The sequence below is a fragment of the Chionomys nivalis genome, chromosome 3, assembly GCF_950005125.1.
Source record: "Chionomys nivalis chromosome 3, mChiNiv1.1, whole genome shotgun sequence".
Taxonomy (NCBI): Eukaryota; Metazoa; Chordata; class Mammalia; order Rodentia; family Cricetidae; genus Chionomys; species Chionomys nivalis.
Window position 1 is genome coordinate 65,138,320 of NC_080088.1, and position 19,647 is coordinate 65,157,966.

The 19,647-nt window shown below is 43.0% G+C and overlaps 1 protein-coding gene across 4 annotated transcripts in view; it reads left to right on the forward strand.

The window, feature by feature from the left end:
• Atp13a4 (ATPase 13A4) overlaps positions 1-10,872 on the forward strand; it is a 134,833-nt gene extending 123,961 nt beyond the window's left edge. For 3 of the 4 annotated variants that reach the window (XM_057764221.1, XM_057764222.1, XM_057764224.1), the window contains 4 exons: positions 712-905; positions 1,930-2,018; positions 5,713-5,793; positions 10,394-10,872. In XM_057764221.1, the coding sequence (XP_057620204.1) occupies positions 712-905; positions 1,930-2,018; positions 5,713-5,793; positions 10,394-10,594 (565 nt within the window). In that variant the 3' untranslated portion in view covers positions 10,595-10,872. The remainder of the gene's footprint in view (positions 1-711; positions 906-1,929; positions 2,019-5,712; positions 5,794-10,393) is intronic. The other variant, XR_009056816.1, reaches the window with a different exon arrangement.
• The last annotated feature ends 8,775 nt before the right edge of the window (positions 10,873-19,647 follow it).

Genomic DNA, 19,647 nt, shown 5'->3' on the forward strand with positions numbered 1-19,647 from the left:
GTGCCTTTAAGTCCTTTTGGAAAGTTTTCAATAACCATCTGTCTTTTTGTCACACAGCTTTGGCTGTGTTGTTTAATAATGAGGTGGCAAGGGATTATATAACTTTCCTGTTTGGCCCAGTTTAAGGAGCCCAGTTTAAGCCATGTCTGGTGAAATGATCAAAATCTCTCCCAAGCCTCCTACATTTATCCAACACTGTGACCCATTTAGAGATCTTTTTTATTTGGATTTGTGTTTATTGCATATCTGTAATTATTTTCTGACCAGAAGTGCTTCTTAAAATACTAAGCACTTCTTAAGAATCTAAGCTGCGGCATTGCTAGGATATATATGGCTCTGCCTGCTTGCTCTGTCCAGTCCAGCATGGCAGAGCTGTTTCAAAACTGCCCCTGTTCAATGATTAGTATATGTCACCTTATGTATTACTAAGAGACGAGTCACAATTTACTCATCTTTCCCTACCCCCATATCCTTAACATACATGATGGATGCACAGCTTACTGAAAAGTAGACAGTTGAACCTGCCTGTGTATCAATTTCCTTAATCAAACATACAAAATTATGCATCTGTCTGTCTTTATTTTTCCTTAATTTTTGTGTCTTCTTTTCCACAATGGAGATAACTATGAAATATTGGCTATCTGTTTGCATGGTGACCCACAGATGCAGATGTTTTGAGGATTCCATTGGCTCTTTTGGTTTCCTTCGTAGTGCCTGCCCAATGAGAAATGAGAGCATCTTAGCTTTAACCACGTCTCCACATGTTCCCGAGAAAACCAGAAGTAACAGCACCTTTGCTAGTTTTGAGAATACTACTATATGGTTTCTGGGAACAATCAACTGTATCACCGTGGCCCTTGTGTTCTCTAAGGGCAAACCATTCAGGCAGCCTACCTATACAAACTGTGAGTAACACTGCGTGGAAGCAGGGGGATTGTTGGTTCGACCATTGCTGATCATTAGCACAGGCATGCTCAGGTCACTCATGAATCAACTACACAGCTGAGTCTCAGCTAGAGTTCCAGTCCAGAACTCCGAAAAATGCAGCAACCTCATTCCCCAGCCTCTCTCTTTCCATCAAAGACAGCTTTCTCTTCTCAGCCCAGTGCTCCACCGGAAATTGTCTTTAGTGATTTCTCTTGGGGTAAGTCTAAGTTTGGAAGATCAATGTAAAGACTAGTCTTTACTTGTCATTGTCTGTTGGGATTCATCCTGGGGACATGAGAAGGGTCACAGGCCTCAAAAGGAGCAGCATCATGTGGTAGCAGACTGGAAGTAGGTCCGACCTGGGGAACTTGCCTCATCATCCAGCATTGTGAGCCCTCTTAGCTGGAGTAGTTTGGGGCAGAGAGGTTGTTGAGGAGAAGTGTGTGTTCAAGTTAGTTTCGGAGACATATATTTATATAATTGGTACTAATTGTTACAATTCGGGAGCACAAGTTGAAGGATCCATACCCTCCTACAAAACTGTACCAAGAAAATGATTCTACCTTTTCCCTCATTGGAATGAAGAAGCAGTTGAATGTTCGCCTTTATATAATCGCAATTTAAAATTTCACGTATTTATGGCATTCCTGGTTTTCCAGAAATGGATTTGAGGCAGATGACTTGTATTTAAGGCAGCTACTTGAATGTCTTTAAAGCACTTATCGAAAGGGCATTTTATCATTGCTAGTCTCTATATATTTACCACCTGTACTAATTGGAACAAAACATACATATAAAAAAGATCCCCCATCAAGGACATGCATAGAAATTATGGAGGTGAGACCCATTGCATAGAAATGAGTGCTTTCATTCGTTATGCTGTATTTGGATGCAGAAGTCAAGTAAATGTAATCAGCATTAACCTAGAATATATCAGTCAACAGACGTAATGCTTCAAACAGCAACTTCTCAAAATGATAGCTTGTGTTCTTGTTTCCTCAGATATATTTGTCCTTGTGCTGATTTTACAGATGGGCGTATGTCTCTTCATTTTATTTGCGGATATTCCAGAGTTGCATAGGCGTTTGGATGTAAGTGTCTTCTCTGGAATTATGGTGTCGTGTATTTTTGTCACCGGCTTTTGAAAGCGGGTCACTGTTGGAACTGACATGGGCTACCGACACCGGCTATGTACTCTGGAACTGGCAGAGTTTAAAAAAATGCTGACCTGTATCTAGTTTTAATTTAAGCTAATAAGGAAATAAAATTTCATCAAGTGTTGATTTGAAGACTAAAGACAGCCTTCTAAAGAGTATGTACCACCTTTCATTGAAAACAAAACCCCTGAAAGACTGGTAAAAAAAAATCTACACATATATTTTCCTTTTCAAATGCCATTTAAAGAAATTTTGCCCGCAACCATCTTTAGGTTCATTCTCAAATTTGTACTCAATTCTCAAATTCTCAAATCATGTTTTTCTCCATGTTAGTAGTTATATCTGAAAAGGTGCTTTTCTTTTTTTAAAAAAAAATATTTATTTATTTATTATGTATACAATATTCTGTCTGTGTGTATAACTGCAGGCCAGAAGAGAGCACCAGACCTCATTACAGATGGCTGTGAGCCACCATGTGGTTGCTGGGAATTGAACTCAGGACCTTTGGAAGAGCAGGCAATGCTCTTAACCCTGAGCCATCTCTCCAGCCCGAAAAGGTGCTTTTCAAAGAAACTTGCTCCTCTATCTCAAGCGCTCTCTTACATTAAAAAAAAAATGTAACTGAGACAACTTTGAAATCCTACAAGATACCATATTTTTACCTACTCACGCTAGGAGAAGCACACGTAAACCTGTTACAGATAGGCTGGCCCTCTGCAACAATAAAGGAGGGGATGTTTTTGTTTGGGAAGGGCTTGTGTGGCGTCCCTGACAGTGGTGCTACAGAAGATACTGAAAAAGGCATTGTTCAGTTTAAAATCAAACCCTCTTATCACATAAATATGGGTCTAGTCTCGAAAATGTGGAATATCAGGCAAGGAAAATTATGACATTCTATGCTATCCTTCCATCTTTTAGAATTTATGTATTGTAAATGGGTTTTGTTTCAAATTTATGAAGTTTTTATGAATTAAATAATGTTGCTTCACAGCCCAGATTTTTTTAAAAGCAAAAAATACATTCACATGGTTTAAATTTTATTTAAATGTAAATACAATAAAACGTCCTTTCTAAGCTAGCTTCTGTCTGAAGGCAATGTATGGTATCAGGGCTTATTCATATTTCCACACTTTATTTTCTATGTCTGCAGAGAAGTACATGTGTTTCTTATGTGTGCGAATCTTCTCCCACATTTTTACACAATGGTAACAAACAAAATCATTTGTCAGTATTCTGAGATGTTGATATCAAAGTGGAATGTGTCACGCAAGAAATTCACTGCAGAAGGTATCTGTGGGGGAAAGGGTAGCAGGCAGGGAAGGTAAGGAGAGGTGTCACACAACCTTGAAGGTCAAAGTCATGAAGTGGAGAGGGAGGGGAAGCAAGAGGGCTCCAGAGAAGAGTTTCGGTCTATAGCGACTGAAGGATTAAGTCAAAATTGTCCATCAGGAATGGCCGGCATCTTGCAGGAGTGAGTCTCATGAGAATCCACGCTGTCCTCCTTGGCAGGTCTTAGTAGCCCATGGGAAGAACAGTGCTGGAATCAAAATTGTGGTAGATTTGGGGTATGGGGTTTGAGGCTGCCAATATTTATCTTCCCAACAGCGGGAGATCTGAGTGGAACATTTTCATAGCTGTGTGTATTTATCTTCCCATCAGCAGGAGAGATGGGTGGAATATTTCCATGGCTGCTACAACCACACACACACAGCCCCATGCCTTATTGTTTTCACGTAACGGTGTATTTAGGTAATTGTGTCATGCTAGCTTGTAAGCCTTCTCCATTACTTTTAGTGATAGCATAATATTTTGTTACATAGGTATGCGCATTATATTTCATGGTATAAATTGTGCATCCTTATGTGCAGTCCCATATTAATTAAGATGTAACTGTTTCTACGCTGGTACCTTACAAAGACACAGCAAAAGAACCATGTACACATCTTTTTAGTCATGTACAAGAATATGTCAAGAGTAAATTCCTAGAAGTGGATTTCAAATAATAATTTTGAAAACATTGTTCTCCATAGGATTGCATTAGCTTTTATTCCCATCAGCATATGAGACATTGTATATGGTATGTAATACACAGCAGAGTATACTTGGCTAATCCACGCACCCCATCTATCCATCCACCTGTCCACCTACCCACCCACCCATCCACCCACCGACCCACCTACCCACCCTCCCATCCATCTATCCACCCACACTCCATCCACCCACACACACATCTACCCACCCGCCCATCTACCCACCCTCCCATCCATCTATCCACCCACACTCCTTCCACCCACACACACATCTACCCACCCATCCTCCTACCCATCCATTCAAACATTTATTCATCCATCCACCCACCCTCCCACCCACCCACCCTTCCACCTACTCATCTAGCCACCCACCCACCCACCCACCCACCTACCCTCCCATCTATCCATCCATCCAAACATCATCCATCCATTCATCCTTTCATCCATCCATCCATCCATTTACCCACTCATCCAAATATCCATCCATCCATCCATCCATCCATTCATCCACCCACCCATCTATCCACCCACCCACCCACCCTCCCACCCATCCATCCAAACATACATCCATGCAAACATCTATCTATCCAAACATCCATCCATCCAAACATCTATCTATCCAAACATCCATCCATCCATCCATCCATCCATCCATCCATCCATCCATCCATTCATCCATCCATCCAAACATCCATCCATCCATCCATCCATCCATCCACACTTAAGTATCATGAACTGTGTTTGAAGAGGGCTTGGAAGAAGGCAGAGGAAGTGTGCAGAACTTGATTTTAGCCCTGTGGTCCTTGGGCAAGCACCCTTCTAAGGGCACAGGCTGTGAAGCTGTAGGCACAGTCTTGAGAGTGCTCTAACCCAGCACTCTAAAGCAGGACTTCAATGAAGAGAAACATTGCTCTAGAAGACAGAAGGCCACACTGCCCACAGTGGAGGTTCCACACATGCATCCTCAGAGATGCCTGGGAATAAAGTCACATTCCTGCGTTCCTTCTTCAAAACAACAAAAGCAAGTGGATAAAGAGAGCTTACTGTTATTTATTTTCATTGCAAAGTGACCAAAATTAGAAAACATAGAAATTTTAGAGATAGAAATAAAAGAGATAGACTAAGGGAGAAAGAAAAGAAAGAAAGAAAAAAAAATCACAACCTTCAAATGGTTTTGAACATCAGTCTTCCACACTTACAAGTTTTTATGTATATGTGTATGTAAAATTATATGCTTGCAATATGTACTATATACACATGCCATTTATATTCTAGATTTATTTAATTTGTATGTATGTCAGTGCATGACTTTATTTAAGTACATGAGGCTGTCACGGAAGTCAGAAGCAGGTGTCGGTTCACCTGGAGCTTGGGTTACAGGTGTTGTGAGCTGCTTGATGATGTGGGTGTTGGGAACTGAACCACTGGGCCTCTGAAGAAACACAATTGCTCTTAACCCCCGAGCTCTGGCTCCTGTGTGTGTGTGTGTGTGTGTTTATGTTTCCACTGTGATCTATATACAAATTCCCAGTATGAGCATGGATACTTTTCTAGCATACGTGTTCTAAAACTAACTGTCCTTCGTCATCTTCTGCCAGCTGCTCTGCACTCCTGTCCTGTGGAGAGTCTACATACTTGTCATGATCGGCTCCAACTTTGTTGTGTCCCTTGCTGTGGAGGTAAGTGCCCCCAGGGTTTTTGCGGTGTGTGTGAGTGAAGCCCAGTCCATTAGGAGCTTGAGAATGGAGCGATGTTAATGTTCAAAGTCCGGCACTGTGGTGGTCCTTCCTTTACTCTATGAGCAAAGGCATGACACAGTGTGTATTGCATTCTCTGATAGAAAAACAAACATTTTGCCTTCTTCATCTGCAAAGTGTGGTAGGGAGGACAGAATCATGATCTTAAAGGTTCCATTCGTTCTTAAAATTCCCCAATACTGGCACAAACAGAATTTACATTTAAAATTGAGATATGATTTGTGCATTATAAAACTCACCATTTTAAAGTGAACAGTTAAATGTTTTCAGGATAGTAGCTGAGTGTCCAGTCATCAAAACTACCTACTTCCAGAAGCCTTCCATCCTCTCAAAGGAAAGCATGCCACCCTTTAGCAACCCCTCTTCCTAGACAACCACAAACACACTGTCCATCTCTCTGGACTTCCCTATTTGGGACATTTTAGGTGATTAAATCATTCCGCACACAGCTTTGTTTTTTGTTTTGTCTTTGATGCTGAAGATTGGACTCAGGGTCTTGTACCTGCTAGGTAAGGACTCTACCACCAAGCCACTCCCACAACTCCTTTTTTGTTTGTTTTTTAAAGACAGAGTTACAATGTAACCCAGGCTGGCTTTGAACTCCCAGTCATCTTCCCTCTACCTATTGAGTGTTGGAATTGCAGGCGCACAACATTTTGCTTCAGAGGCATGTGCCTTTTTGTATCCAGCTTCTTGCATTTAACAATTTGTATTGTTTTTACTTGTGATGGGAAATGAGTCTCACAGTGAGCTCTTTCAGCTTCCTTCTACAGTCCCCGCGTGCTCCGTTTTCTTAGTGAAATGAGCTTGTACCCATTTTTACCTCTGACTGTTTCACCCTCTCTTTTCTCAGTGACATTAGACATAATCCCCCTTCTTCAAAGCCTGGCGTTGGAAGGTAGTACCTAATGAAGCCATCTATGGAGAAATGTTGGGTTCTGTCACCATTTTTGTTTGGAATTGTAGAAGTGGGTAGTCACAGTAGGCATGACTTCCTTACAACCTGATGTCCCAGCTAGGGCTGCGAGGACAGAATCTCTGAGAACATTATATTACTTGTAGAGCAAAGACCGACACAGTGGAAAGTAGAAGAACAGAGCCCTGAACCAGGGCACTGAAGCCTCTCTCTAGAGGCTAAATCCAGTTATGCCAAGGCAGAGCGGGCACCACACTCATCAGGCAGACTTGTTAAAATGATAAAATGGAAGCGCCGATTATCAAGCTCTCCCTTCACGGGGGCTGGCTCAGGAGGTGAGAGACCCTGTGCATCCAACAGGTTGCCAGAGGATTCTACCGTGATGGGTTTGGGCAGCACAATTTGACAGAACTATGCCAAGCCATACATTCTCCAAAGCAGTCAGACTAATGTGGGTGTCCTCAGATTGAGTTGCAGAAGGGGGTTCCCCATTGTTTAAAGCAGTGGTCCTCAAACTTCTGATAATAACAACAACAGCAAACCCACTGTAAGCCACAAGCCATCTACATCTCTGGTGACACAACATTCTTTACTTTGTTTCTATCACTCCTTCAATCATGATTTTATACATTTGTTCTTTCCACAACAGTTCATTGACCCCTGTGACACATCCCAAGGTATTTTACCAGGAGAAAGATAGCAGAGGGGTAGGACTCACAATCCTTAGGCAGTAAGCAGACATTCTATTTCTGTGTTGATGTCTTCTCTTGCTATTAAGCTCCACAGGCAAGCACTTGTTTTAGTAGCTATTGCATTTAATACTGCAATCATTGCATTTAAAATTCTAGTAGGGACTGTGTAAGAGTCATTTAAATTGAATGTTAGCAATGACCTTGTTTATGCCCAGCAGTTGGGATGGGTAATTGATTCTCATTAGAGTGTGGCATCTTCTTTGGTTTTCATGAGTGAGAGATGAAGCTACACACATGCATGTTTGCTATGGGTTGCCAGCAACTTCTAAATTGAAAAAGTAAACACTTAGACCCTTCCCTATGACATCCTGTTGTTCACCAAGCCCTTTCTCTATGGTCAGCAGGTACTTAGAGACAGGGTAGAATCACTGAGTCTTCAATGGAGGACTATTACAGTTGGAAATGATGGATGCTCTGTCTTCCTGCCTCGTGTGGAGAATGAACCTAAAAGAGTAGGGAAAGACAGTCATGGGCTCAGCAAGATGTCTTTCCTTTAGGTGATTCTATATGTGTGCCAGAAAGTGTAAAGAAATGCTGGGTGAACCGAGCCAAACACATTCTGGGAGCCTGATGGGGAATCTTTGTCAACCAATTATCTTTAAGAGGTGGGACCAAGTTAGGGTGTGGTTTTATGGGACCCGGAGAAAAATGGCAGCTAGCCACCCAGGTGCACTCTCTGTGTGGTTCCCTCGCAGCACAGCTGAGCTTGGACTTCTTGTTCCTGTTTTGTGAGTTTTCTCCTTATAATAAATAAAAATAAAATTGCTTTATCTTTTAGCTAGCCTGGTTCTTTCCCAAATCGAGCTAACTTCAAAGGGAGCCAGCTTGTGTCATACATAGTCCAAGGGTAGGCATGATGCCTGGCTTCCTTTGCAGCATTTGAAGTGTTGTCTGGTTTGCTGAGGTCTGACTCTAACGCTCATCTTAGAGTAGCCCGGAACAAATGAGTTCAAGTGAGATCTTACTATATGAATCTCACTTCCTGTCTGCTCAGAGGCATGAGAGCTGATATGAATGGCTTTAACAATGCCCATCTTTTTTTTTTGTTATTACTCTGTATGCATGTGCATGTACTTAAGAACTGGGTGGTCAGTTGGGAAAGTGTACAGAAAATTCTTTTTAAAGAAATGGATTTTCATCAAAGCTTTATTTTTGCTTCTAGCCATGCATTTAGTTTACAAGGCAGACTCATAAGGCAGATCAAGCAACAATGAATGCTACAGTTGTTCTTCGGAGAGTGGCAGGGGGTATAAGGAGCACACTAGAAGGAGAAAAGTTCCACACAGCATGGAGATCCCCATCCCATCTCTTGTTTAAGCTGTCTGAAAAAATGTTTAGCTTCCTTGCACCTGTTATATTTTAAAACTTGGAGTTGGTACCAGTGCCCCTGCCTTCGCCCAGCTCCAGGAAGGCTGCAGTGTTCCTGTTATGGGAAAGCCGACTAACAGGTTGGCCAGATGCTGATGATGGGTATTAATTGCTTCTAAGAGGCCCACCAGTGTTCCCAGGAAAAGATTCTGGCAAGGGGTGATTCCTATCTTTACTATAGACAACAAGGCTAAAGTAACACAGAAGGGCAGATTTTAGGAAGCCTGCATCTTCCATAGTTCCTCAGTACACAAAAGATACCCTGGATGGACATCAAAATCAGTTCCAGTTTTGTTATTTTGTTCTCCTTTTTTATATGAAAATATCTAAGACGTTCAACTTTTGGACAACATATGACAAAATGAAACACACACCCCCACACACACCCACGCACACACATGTGAACCTCTTCTGTGATTTTCCTTATGACTAGTTTTGCTTAAGGTTCATGTTAACTCATGGAATGAAGCGCCAGTTCAAAGTGCAATGGATTTTTTGTATGTGTGTGTGTGGTTTGCCCGAATGTGTGTCTGTGCACCACGTGCATACCCAAGGAGGACAGAAGAGGACTTCAGGTCCCCAGGAACTGGAGCTACAGATGGCTGTGATCTGCCATGTGGTGCTAGGAGTTGAACTCTGGTCCCCTATAAGAGCTGCCAGCAGCTAGCACTCTTAATTGCTGAGCTATCTCTCCAGTCCTAAACATTTTTTTTTGAGACATATTACTTTTATAATAGTAAAGAGACATTTCAGTGAAGGTGAAAGCAGGTTAAGCAGGACCTCAGCGCACAACCATTAGTAAAAAGGTAGTTGGGAGGGTGGTAAAGGATGATAGCCCTGCCCTGCCCTGCCCTACCCTGCCCTGCATTGTAAGGAGAGTTGTATAATCCTTACAGCATTTATAAGGAAGGGATTATTATTTCTAACCCAACCGGTTTAGGCTAATAGACTTTCCTCTTCAGTGCTGGGAATTAGACACAGATCTCAGACTAATGACCTGACAGTTATGGAATGAACCAATATTTCTCCAATCCCAAGAATGAGGCCTCTATTTAACCCTCATTGGCCTGTGCTCACCACAGCCAGCAATGCCTGACTGAGGTGTATCAAAGACACATTGCACATCTTTCCACAACTTGGTTCTATGAGATGCTAAAACTTTATAAAATGTCATTTTATAAGGCATGAAGTTGGATGTGGTATGGTGTGAAATATAGAATTTGAACAATTTGAAATTTAGTATAGATGTGATATTCCCAAGAACTATCTTTGAGGTAGGTTGCTTCCAGCATAATGCTCAGGTTTTTGAAAATTCCTTCTTCCAGCTGAGTTCCTTAAGTAGAAAAATTTGAGAATATGGCTACAAAACTTCTGAAGGTTTGCTTAGGTCCCAGACTTTTGTAAGCAAACACGGAAGGAGCGTCTGATTATGATCTATGGAATTAGGTAACTTAAATCACAAAACTGTTTATCTTTTATCTTGCAGGAGACCATTATTGAAAACCGAGCATTGTGGTTAGCAGTCAAGAGATGTTTCGGCTATCAGTCAAAAAGCCAGTATCGAATATGGCAGAGGAATTTGGCAAATGACTCAAGCTGGCCCCCACTAAACCAAATCTCCTACTCTGACATGCAGGGGGTGTCCTACAGCAACCCTGTGTTTGAGAGCAATGAAGAACAACTTTGAAGAAGAGCAATATCTAAACAGTTGCCAAAATGAAGATAAAATGGATCCGTTTCAGAGATATTAAAGCAATTTGACTCTTAAAACTATCAGCTGGAGTTGGTTGGGGGCTAAACTGCCAATAGTTGGTGACAAATTAAAGTCCATCTGCTTCAATGGAGTCTCAGGAGAATAGTTTCCCCAGAAGATGTCTCTCTTCCTGGATTCTGAAGCATTGGTGGCACCCAGTGAACCAAGAATGGAGCAAGGGTTGCAATGGGTCAAAAGACTGCCAGCTATCGAAAGGATAATGTATCTTCTTAGAATAACTCTTTCTGAAAATAAATGAATCTAGGGAAGGTCATTCAGTGTGTATTCTTGGAGCTGTAACATGGCAAGGATAGGTTCCCAATTGTCTCTTGATGGACAACTAGTGCAAGAGAAGCATCATCTAATCTCCCTTCCCTGGGTCTGGATCCACAGCCTTCCTTCTCCCTTTGGTCTTCCTCTGCATATCTGCCGCAATAACACACCCACCTCATCTCAGGGCCTTCACATACTAGAGCTTTTCTCTTGCTTCACGACTCCAGGACAGCTGTCCCCAGGGTGGTGATCACTCCAGAGTGACAACTCTACCATTGCAGCACAGGGACTCTGTGTTCACCAGAGCAGGGACAGGAAAAGTGCATACAGCAGGGGGGAGGGTAACTGTTTCACCCTCAAAACAGCAGCTGTCTCCATGTTTACTCCCACCCATGAGCAGATATTTGGCCTAGGAGCTGGGCACTGCAGTCTCTTGTATCCAGGGTTAAGAAAGACCTGTAGCTAAGGAGTCCCCTGCTTAGAAGATCCTCATACTTGTTTTACTGTGTGAGGCAGTTTCTATTTTGTAGATTTTTTTGCTAGAGTCCCCCTACTTTCAGGATCCACAATGACATACTTGTCTCACTGTGTTCTAGGGACAAGACACAGGGTATCCAAGAGCATAAGTATGGATTGCTCCTCTGACTGTATGAATGCACCCATGGGTTAGGAGCCCCTCATCTTACACTCTGTGCTGCTGTTTTCAGAATGCTCCTTTTTATGTGTTCTGCAGTATCTGCTGTCACTGTCCTTACACAATGTGTGTCTTTCTGGCTTAAGACTGACCTGTTTCTAGAAAACAAAACTTCCTCTTATTTTACCGCCACAGACAACTGGATTATATGTGGTATGTGGGCAACACTGAACTTCAGGACAACACCCACACATAGAATTTTTTAATTTAAAAATTAGTTTTTGATCCTTTCCCAGCCTTCAACTCCCCACCCCACCATCTCTACCTCTGGACCCATCCAACTTCTTATTCTCTCTCTCTGTCTCTGTCTGTCCCTCTCTCTCTGTCTCTATCTCTCTCTCTGTCTCTCTCTTTCTCTGTCTCTCTCTCTCATGTGTGTCTCAAAAGAAAAGATCAAAATGAACACCAAAGAGTCAAGAAAAAATAAGCCCAAACAAAACCATGGTGGTCTGGAGATACATACCTTTAATCTCATTAGGGATACAGAGGCAGAGAGAACTCTGTGTGTTCAAGGTCAGCCTGGTGTTGTAGGTGGTCACTTGTCTATTTTCCAACTGCTCAGCACTAAGGCCCAAAATAACCACACAGAAACTGTATTAATTAAACCACTTATTGGCCCATTAGCTCTAGCTTCTTATTGGCTAACTCTTACATCTTAATTTAACCCATTTCTATTAATCTGTGTATTGCCATAAGACTACGGCTTACCAGGTAAAGTTCTGGTGTCTATCTCCAGTGGGGCTACATGGCTTCTCCAGACTCTGCCTTCTTCCTCCCAGCATTCAGTTTAGTTTTCCCCACCTAGCTCTACTCTGCTTTATCAGGCCAAGCCAGTTTCTTTATTAACCAATGGTATTCACAGCATACAGAGGGGAATCCCACATCAGCCTGGTATACACAGCACACACAAATTTTTTTTAAGTAAAACAAAATATTTATTATAAGCACGAAATCCCAAATGAGTATTGTAAATAGGGGTAAGCATCCTGACCCAGAAAGTCTTCACTATTTATCAGTAGCAGCTCAAAGCATTCCTCTCCTCACTGAGCTCTTGTAAGAGTTTGGGGCTCCGTAACTGAATTTGGGGGACATAGTGTCTTCTAGCCAGAGGACACCTCACTCATTCTACTTTTCTTTTTTAAAAATATTTTATTTTATTACTTTAAAAAATACCAATCAAAATTTCCACTCCCACCCCTCCTCCCATTCCCTCCACACACCCTCCCATCCCATCCCCTAAGAGAGGGCAAGGCACCCTGCCCTGTAGAAAGTCCAAGGCCCTCCTCACTACATCTAGGCTAAGCAAGATATACATCCAAAGAAAATAGTATCCCAGAAAGCCAGTACATGCAGTAGAGACAAATCCCAGTGCCACTGTCATTGGCCCCTCAGTCTGTCCCTACTGTCAGCCACATTCAGAGGCACTAGTTTGATCCCATGCTCATTCATTCCCAGTCCAGTTGGAGTTGGTGAGCTCCCGTTGGTTCAGGCAAACTGTCTCAGTGGGTGAAACCCTCATGGTCTTGACCTCCTTGTTCATATTTTCCCTCCTTCCACTCTCCTACTTTTCAAATAGGGCATGTAGAGAAGTTCGTGTCCCAAGGCTACAGAGTCATCACCCTCATTGACACAGAAGGAAACATTTTCTTTTGCTTTTCCACTGATATGGCAGTTCTGACCATCTTTATAGAATTGTCAGCTTTTCTCCTGTTCCAAAAGAGAAGGTTTGGGGTGAGTGCCTCTGCATGTGATGTAAGCAGGAAGAAGACAACGCAGACAGTTCATTTAGATGATTCCTCGGCCAGGGGCATTCCCTCCCACTAACTGGTTAAGATCGCGAAGTTCTGGGACTCCACAAGGAAGGGCTTACCCTCCCCACCAAACAAGAGATGAGAGAAGACCCAGGCCTTGAGCAGGTCTCCTAAATAAGCCGCACATTGCGGTTAAGCATCTCCCAATTGTAAAATCCTAGAAAGGCAGGGTGTTCAGTGTGACCTCACCATCAGGCAGAAAAGGGGCTTCTTCTTTGCAGGTTGAAGCAAGTCTTCAATGAATTCCAGGTGTACTGCCAGACCAAGACTAGAGGTATGTATATATATATATATATATACATATATATATATATATATGTATATATATATATATATGTATATATATATAAAATAAAAGTAGAAAAATAAGTACTTGTTGGTGTTTCTGAACTTTGAGTTGCTCTTGCTTTGGTCCTAATAGGTTCCATTGAAAACAATGTATAATGGGCAGCATGGAGCTGCCTGAGAGGCTTGTCCTCTACTGGCTACCCTCTCTTAAAATCCACTGCCAAGGGACTCAATCTGAAGACTAAGAGGATGGTAAGCTCAGTTTTGGGGAGAGTAAAGCCACCAAACTAGGGATCTACAATCAAGTGTTTGAAGAGTTATCATTCAAGGGAAGAACAGGACTGCTGAAGAGGCAGATGAAGAAGAAGGGATAAAGAACACACAGGAACATCTTCAGGCTACCAGAGACTAGAGCTAGCACACAGCCTGAGCGCCAAAGCATCAGAGATGTAAGGAAGTTTTCCAAGAGTGAAAAGAGCAGGAAGTCATGTGTCTTAGTTAGGGGTCCTATTGATATGAAAAGATGCCGTGGCCATGACAACTCTGACAAAAGAAAACACTTAATTTGGACTAGCTAACAGGTTCCGAGCGTTAGAATTGTATTCGTGGAGGCATGCGGGTAGACATGGTGCCGGAGAAGGAGCTGAGAGCTCGACATCTTGATTCGCTGGCAGTGAGAAGTGAACCGTTGTCACTCTGGGCGTGGCTTGAGCATGTGAGACCTCAAATCCCACCTCCACAGGGACACACTTCTTCCAACAAGGCGAAACTTTTCCAACAAAGCCACACCTGGTAATAGTGCCACTCCCTATCCACCTATGGGCGCCAATTACATTCAAATTACCACATCAAGTATCAGCTCTGACTCAGCTAGCTGCAAGATCTCTCTCAGGTTTGGCATCCTCCATGTCTCTTCCTTAGGCTGCGATGTGGATTAAGAAGGCAGAATAGGATGTGTGTTGAAGGGGGAGGGGTAAAAGAAAAACATGGCGAGTGTCCTGAATATGAATGTGGCTCTTCCTGGCACTGATGCACTTTTCTGACCAGAACATAGAGGAGAAAATAATTTGGCTAAATGATACAAATCATCTGAGGGATCCCCTACGACTGCAGAGGAGCACATAGCCTGGGTTCTCCTGCCTACACACAGAGAGGCCCCACTTTTTCCATGCGTGCTGGCAGCAGTGTGCACGTGAACACTTGCTCATGTGGTAATGGGAAAGCGGTAGCTTACGCAGAACTTTTTTCAGTGTGTGCCGTAATAAATAACCTGCGAGGTAGATGCAAGTAAAACCTATAACCATAGTTTACTAAAATCTCTCTCTCTCTCTCTCTCTCTCTAGTCTTTCACTCTTCTTAACAAATAGATATGGTCCATTACAACAGTATCTAATCCATATAACATCTGTCCCAAAGTTCCAGACGGTCATAATGTCACAGAAGGGATTACTTCCTACTTTATATACAAGATGTGTAGTCTGCAATATTTATCCTCTTGTTTAAATGTCATTACCATTCTTGGAGAAAAAGTCTGGCAACATCTACTATCTTCCTCCTTTGGGTGAGGTGTCAGACACTCTCAGAGTTCAATAATATAGCCAAGGACACACAGCCAGGGGTAGAGAGCTGAACTCAGACAGCTCTTCTATCAGCGGCTTCCCCCGCTCTTCTATCAGTGGCTTCCCTCGCCGTGTGGTTCTTTAATGCGATTTTCTTCTAGATGAAGAGCTTGGAGCGCTGAAAAGCAAGTGCCATGGCAACTCTTCAATGCAGTTGCTGCCATGAGGATAATTTCCTCCAGGAAGGGTTTTTAGTTTCTCCCAGAAGTGCTGCAGAACTCCACCATCAATCAGAGGAAAGGTCAGCTCCCACAGCTGAGAGGAAAGTCATATCCGCTGCCATGTGGTCAGAGGAAGCCTTGTTTCTGACTTTGGCCTCCATCAGCGGAAACTGACATTTCTGCTAGAATTTGCTCAACCTCTCCTTTGCAGAGCTTGTCGGGGTCATCTAGAGTCTCTTTGGCTTTGAACTATGCTCAATTTGTGTGTGTGTGTGTGTCTGTGTGTGAGCACACAGACACACACACACACAAACCATGCCTAGAAGTTGCCTCCGTGCAATGTTCCATCTGCTTTTGGTTTTCACTACACTTGTCCAAATGACCTTCTATATGTGATCAATAGAAAGATTTTCTTTAAGACTAAACAAATGTGCAAATAGCAAGAAGAGAATGCACCTCTGCGAGTGCAGCTGTTGCAGCCTTTGGAGTGAGCCTCCAGACCTTCCCCAGTACATCAAGCTTGCTGATCCCTGTGGTGGTTTAAAAGGTAAGAAATGCTCATAGTACTAGGAATTTAAATATGTGTGGTCCCTAGTTGGTGATGATATTTGGGTAGGCTTAGGAGGTGTGGCCTTCCTGGGCTTTAAGACTTTAAAGACTTATTCTGTTTCTAGTTTGTTCTATGTTTCCTGCTTTAGATTTACGCTGTGAGGGCTCAGCATCCATTTCTAACTGCCATGCCTGCTGTGAGCTGCCATGCTTCTCTGCCATGGAGGACCCATCCCTCTGGCATCTTAAACCCAAAGAAAGTCTTCCTTCTACAAGTTCCCTTGGTCATGGCATTCTCACTACCTCAACAGAAGAGCAGCTGACAAGTTGCCCAAGGAGAGTGTGTGAGGAAGAGTGTGTTTGTCCTCCTGTCTGTCTTGAACTCTCTTATCCGACATCCCTCAGATCAAGAGCCATTCCTACTGCTCATATCAGCCACATTCCTCTCCTCCAGAGAAACTTTTCTTGGCCGTTTGATATGATGGTGCCCCAATCGGTTTGTTTTCTGCACTATGCTTATATAGCTTGTAGGTGACTGAGATGGGAAGAGACTGTTTCAGTAGCACTTCATTAGAAAATCAATCAGTGGAGTCTAAAATCCAGGTCTTATGGCTTCTCAGTCAAGATTCTTTATCGTCTCCATCAGTAGTCAGAGTCTGCTGATCACATTAGCTGACCCACTGGCAAGGAGGACGCACAGCATTGCCAAGCTTTCTCCATACGTGAATACAATGCTCTAGAAAAGCCATCCAGACTGTAGCTCTGTTTCCATGTTGTTTCCCCCTTCCCTCCCTCCCTCCTTCCCTCCCTCCCTCCCTCTCTCTCTCCCTCCCTCCTTTCCCCCCTCTATCTATCCCTTCCTTCCCCCCTCTCTCCTTGTGGTGTTGGGTCCATGGAATGTCTGATGACTGTGTTGTGATAAAGAGCACACACATATTGATTAGGGACAGTGTTGGACTTGAAGTTGTGGGTAAGAGTGGCCATGTGGCAGAGAGCCTTACTCCTGTAGTGTGTGGTATGCACTGAGCAACTGTGGGGACATCTTTTATCCTGCACTACCAACCCAAACTACCAGGGAGTTCTTAGATGCGCACCAAAAACAGGTGCACTATGAAGAGCGCCATCTATTCCTCCTGCACGGAGGCCCTAAGTTTCATTGCTCTCTCTTGGTAGTGCCCTGTGTGCAGAAATTCTCTACCAGGGCTTCAGTCACTTTCTGACTACAAGAGCATCTAAACTGACTTCCTGACCATAGCTCTCCTCTTTCTCCTTCATATTTGTGTCAATTCTACTGTCTAAATCTGATAATGCTGTGTCCATGATAGAAATGCTTAGTGATCTGAATTATCTACCGTATAAAGTGTATGTTGAAAAACAAAAAACAACAAAAAAAACCACACAAAAAATCCAAAACAAACAAACAAAAACAAAAAAAAAGTGCATGTTGCTCACTAAGGAATTCAAGGTCCTTTGCTCTGCCTGGCTATGGTCTCATTTCAGACTTCTCTCCTTTTTGAACATCCTGTAGTAGTAAACTCAATTTTCTTTTCTAGAATCAGGGCTCACTTCCTCCTCACCTTAACGCCCTGGCTCATACCCTATCTAAAAAACCAGTAATTCTAATTCTCATTTCAGCACATCCGAATCCCACCTATTTCTTCATATCTGATGAGAATGGCACGTGGAGTGGGATGCCCTTGTGTCTGAAACACCCATCACATCCGACATACACAACCATCGTGTACAGCTTTATGTTTTAACCTTATATGTATGGTCTTACAGTGTCACTTCTGCTCGCCCCACTCAACCTCAACTTTGACTAGAGGGTATATTCTTTGAGGATAGGGAGCAAGCCTGCTTGATATCTTCTTCCCGCTTTGCCCCTAGTGTGGGGTCATGCTCAGTGAGCAGCTGTGGATGATTGAACAAAAAGTATAATCTGGGAGAGTCTGCCAATTGATATTTTCCTCCTTTGTCTATGAACAGCTGTTTTCCATCTAACAAAGAAACTGAACTCAAACAATAGCACTATGAATAAAATCAACCATAAAGGCAAAGCCCAGAGATTACAATGTTGTGTCTGACACACCGGGTTTTCCATTTACATTGTGAGAGTGTGGAAGTGCGGTAGAGAACTGGAAAGTTAGGTGACTACTACAGAGCTGATCTCAATACATGTAAGACATATGGTTTCTAATAAGGATGCAAGGACCTTCATAGGAAAATACCCAACCCAAAGAAATAGTTTATTTCAAACCAGTTTATTTGGAAGCCAAACATGGCCTTTAAAGGAATTGAGGGCAAAGTTCAAGGGCACAAAGGCAGGCAATTTTATTCTGTTCTCTGATTTCACTTCACTTGGAAGAAATTTCATAGATGTCTAAGGAATAGAGAGTCATGATTAAAGACACACCACACACTGACATACATACATCATGCCACACACATACTACACATACTACGCATACTATATACACACATCCCACACACCACACCACATACACACTATAGACATACATCCCTCATGACACACCACACACAGAGTGCACTACTACATACATACACCATACCACATACCTGTCACACATGCATACACCACACAAACACACACACCATACATACACACACCCCATATATCACACATACACACACACACACACACACATACTTGGGTGGGAGAGATACAGAGACAGAGAGAGAGAACTGGAGAAAGAGATTGGATGTAAGATTTATCTTAGGGTCTGTGGTCTGCTTATCAGAACGTAATAAAAGCAGAGAGGACAGAATCTATTGCCCTCTATCACATGGTGCAGAAGGAGAAAGATGACAAAATAAACACACATGTCACAGCATCCCGGGATCCCCATCAATCAGTCTCAGCGTCAGGCAAAACTCACAGATGCCTGACCATGGAAGGTGATCACCTCCAAGTGATGGCAATGACGTAATGGCTTCAACAGAAGTCAGGGGAGGGAAAGCATGCTGCCCCCAGGAGCACTGCATTCTGAATCCTGTGAAAGGGGCTCCTGTGACTTTCTCAATGACTCAGAAGAGGTTATGGAGCAGAGGTTTCTGGGGTCTTGTTTTGAACCACCATGCCACGTTATGGGGCCACAGAATTATAAAATATAGTGCTAGGGAGAAAATGGCTACAAAATGTGAGTTCCATTAGAGCAAAAGTCTGCAGGAGAGAAGCCAGGGAGTGATTTCTCTGAAGTGCCACTGAGTAGCAAAGCCATGCTCAGCCTGGACTTCTGAGTGACTGGCAGCACAAGAGGTGGTTCAGCAGCTGCTTGAAACATAAAGTTGAGCCAACTTCCTCTTTGTCTAGCCAAAGCCTCACCCTGAGAATTGGTTAAAAATAACACAAAGAATTTGGGCACATGACATGATTAGTTGGAAACCAGTTTGATTTGAGGACAGTTTTGCAGGTTTGAGGTTTCCCCCAGTGGATCCCGGAGTTCAACTGGGGCTACATGCCATGAGGCCTTCGTGAGAACACCAGATCTTCATATGATCCCAAATTCATCTTCTCATCATGAGCAGGAAAATCCACGGGTGGCTGGGTTACAGTGGACAAACCAGGGCAGCA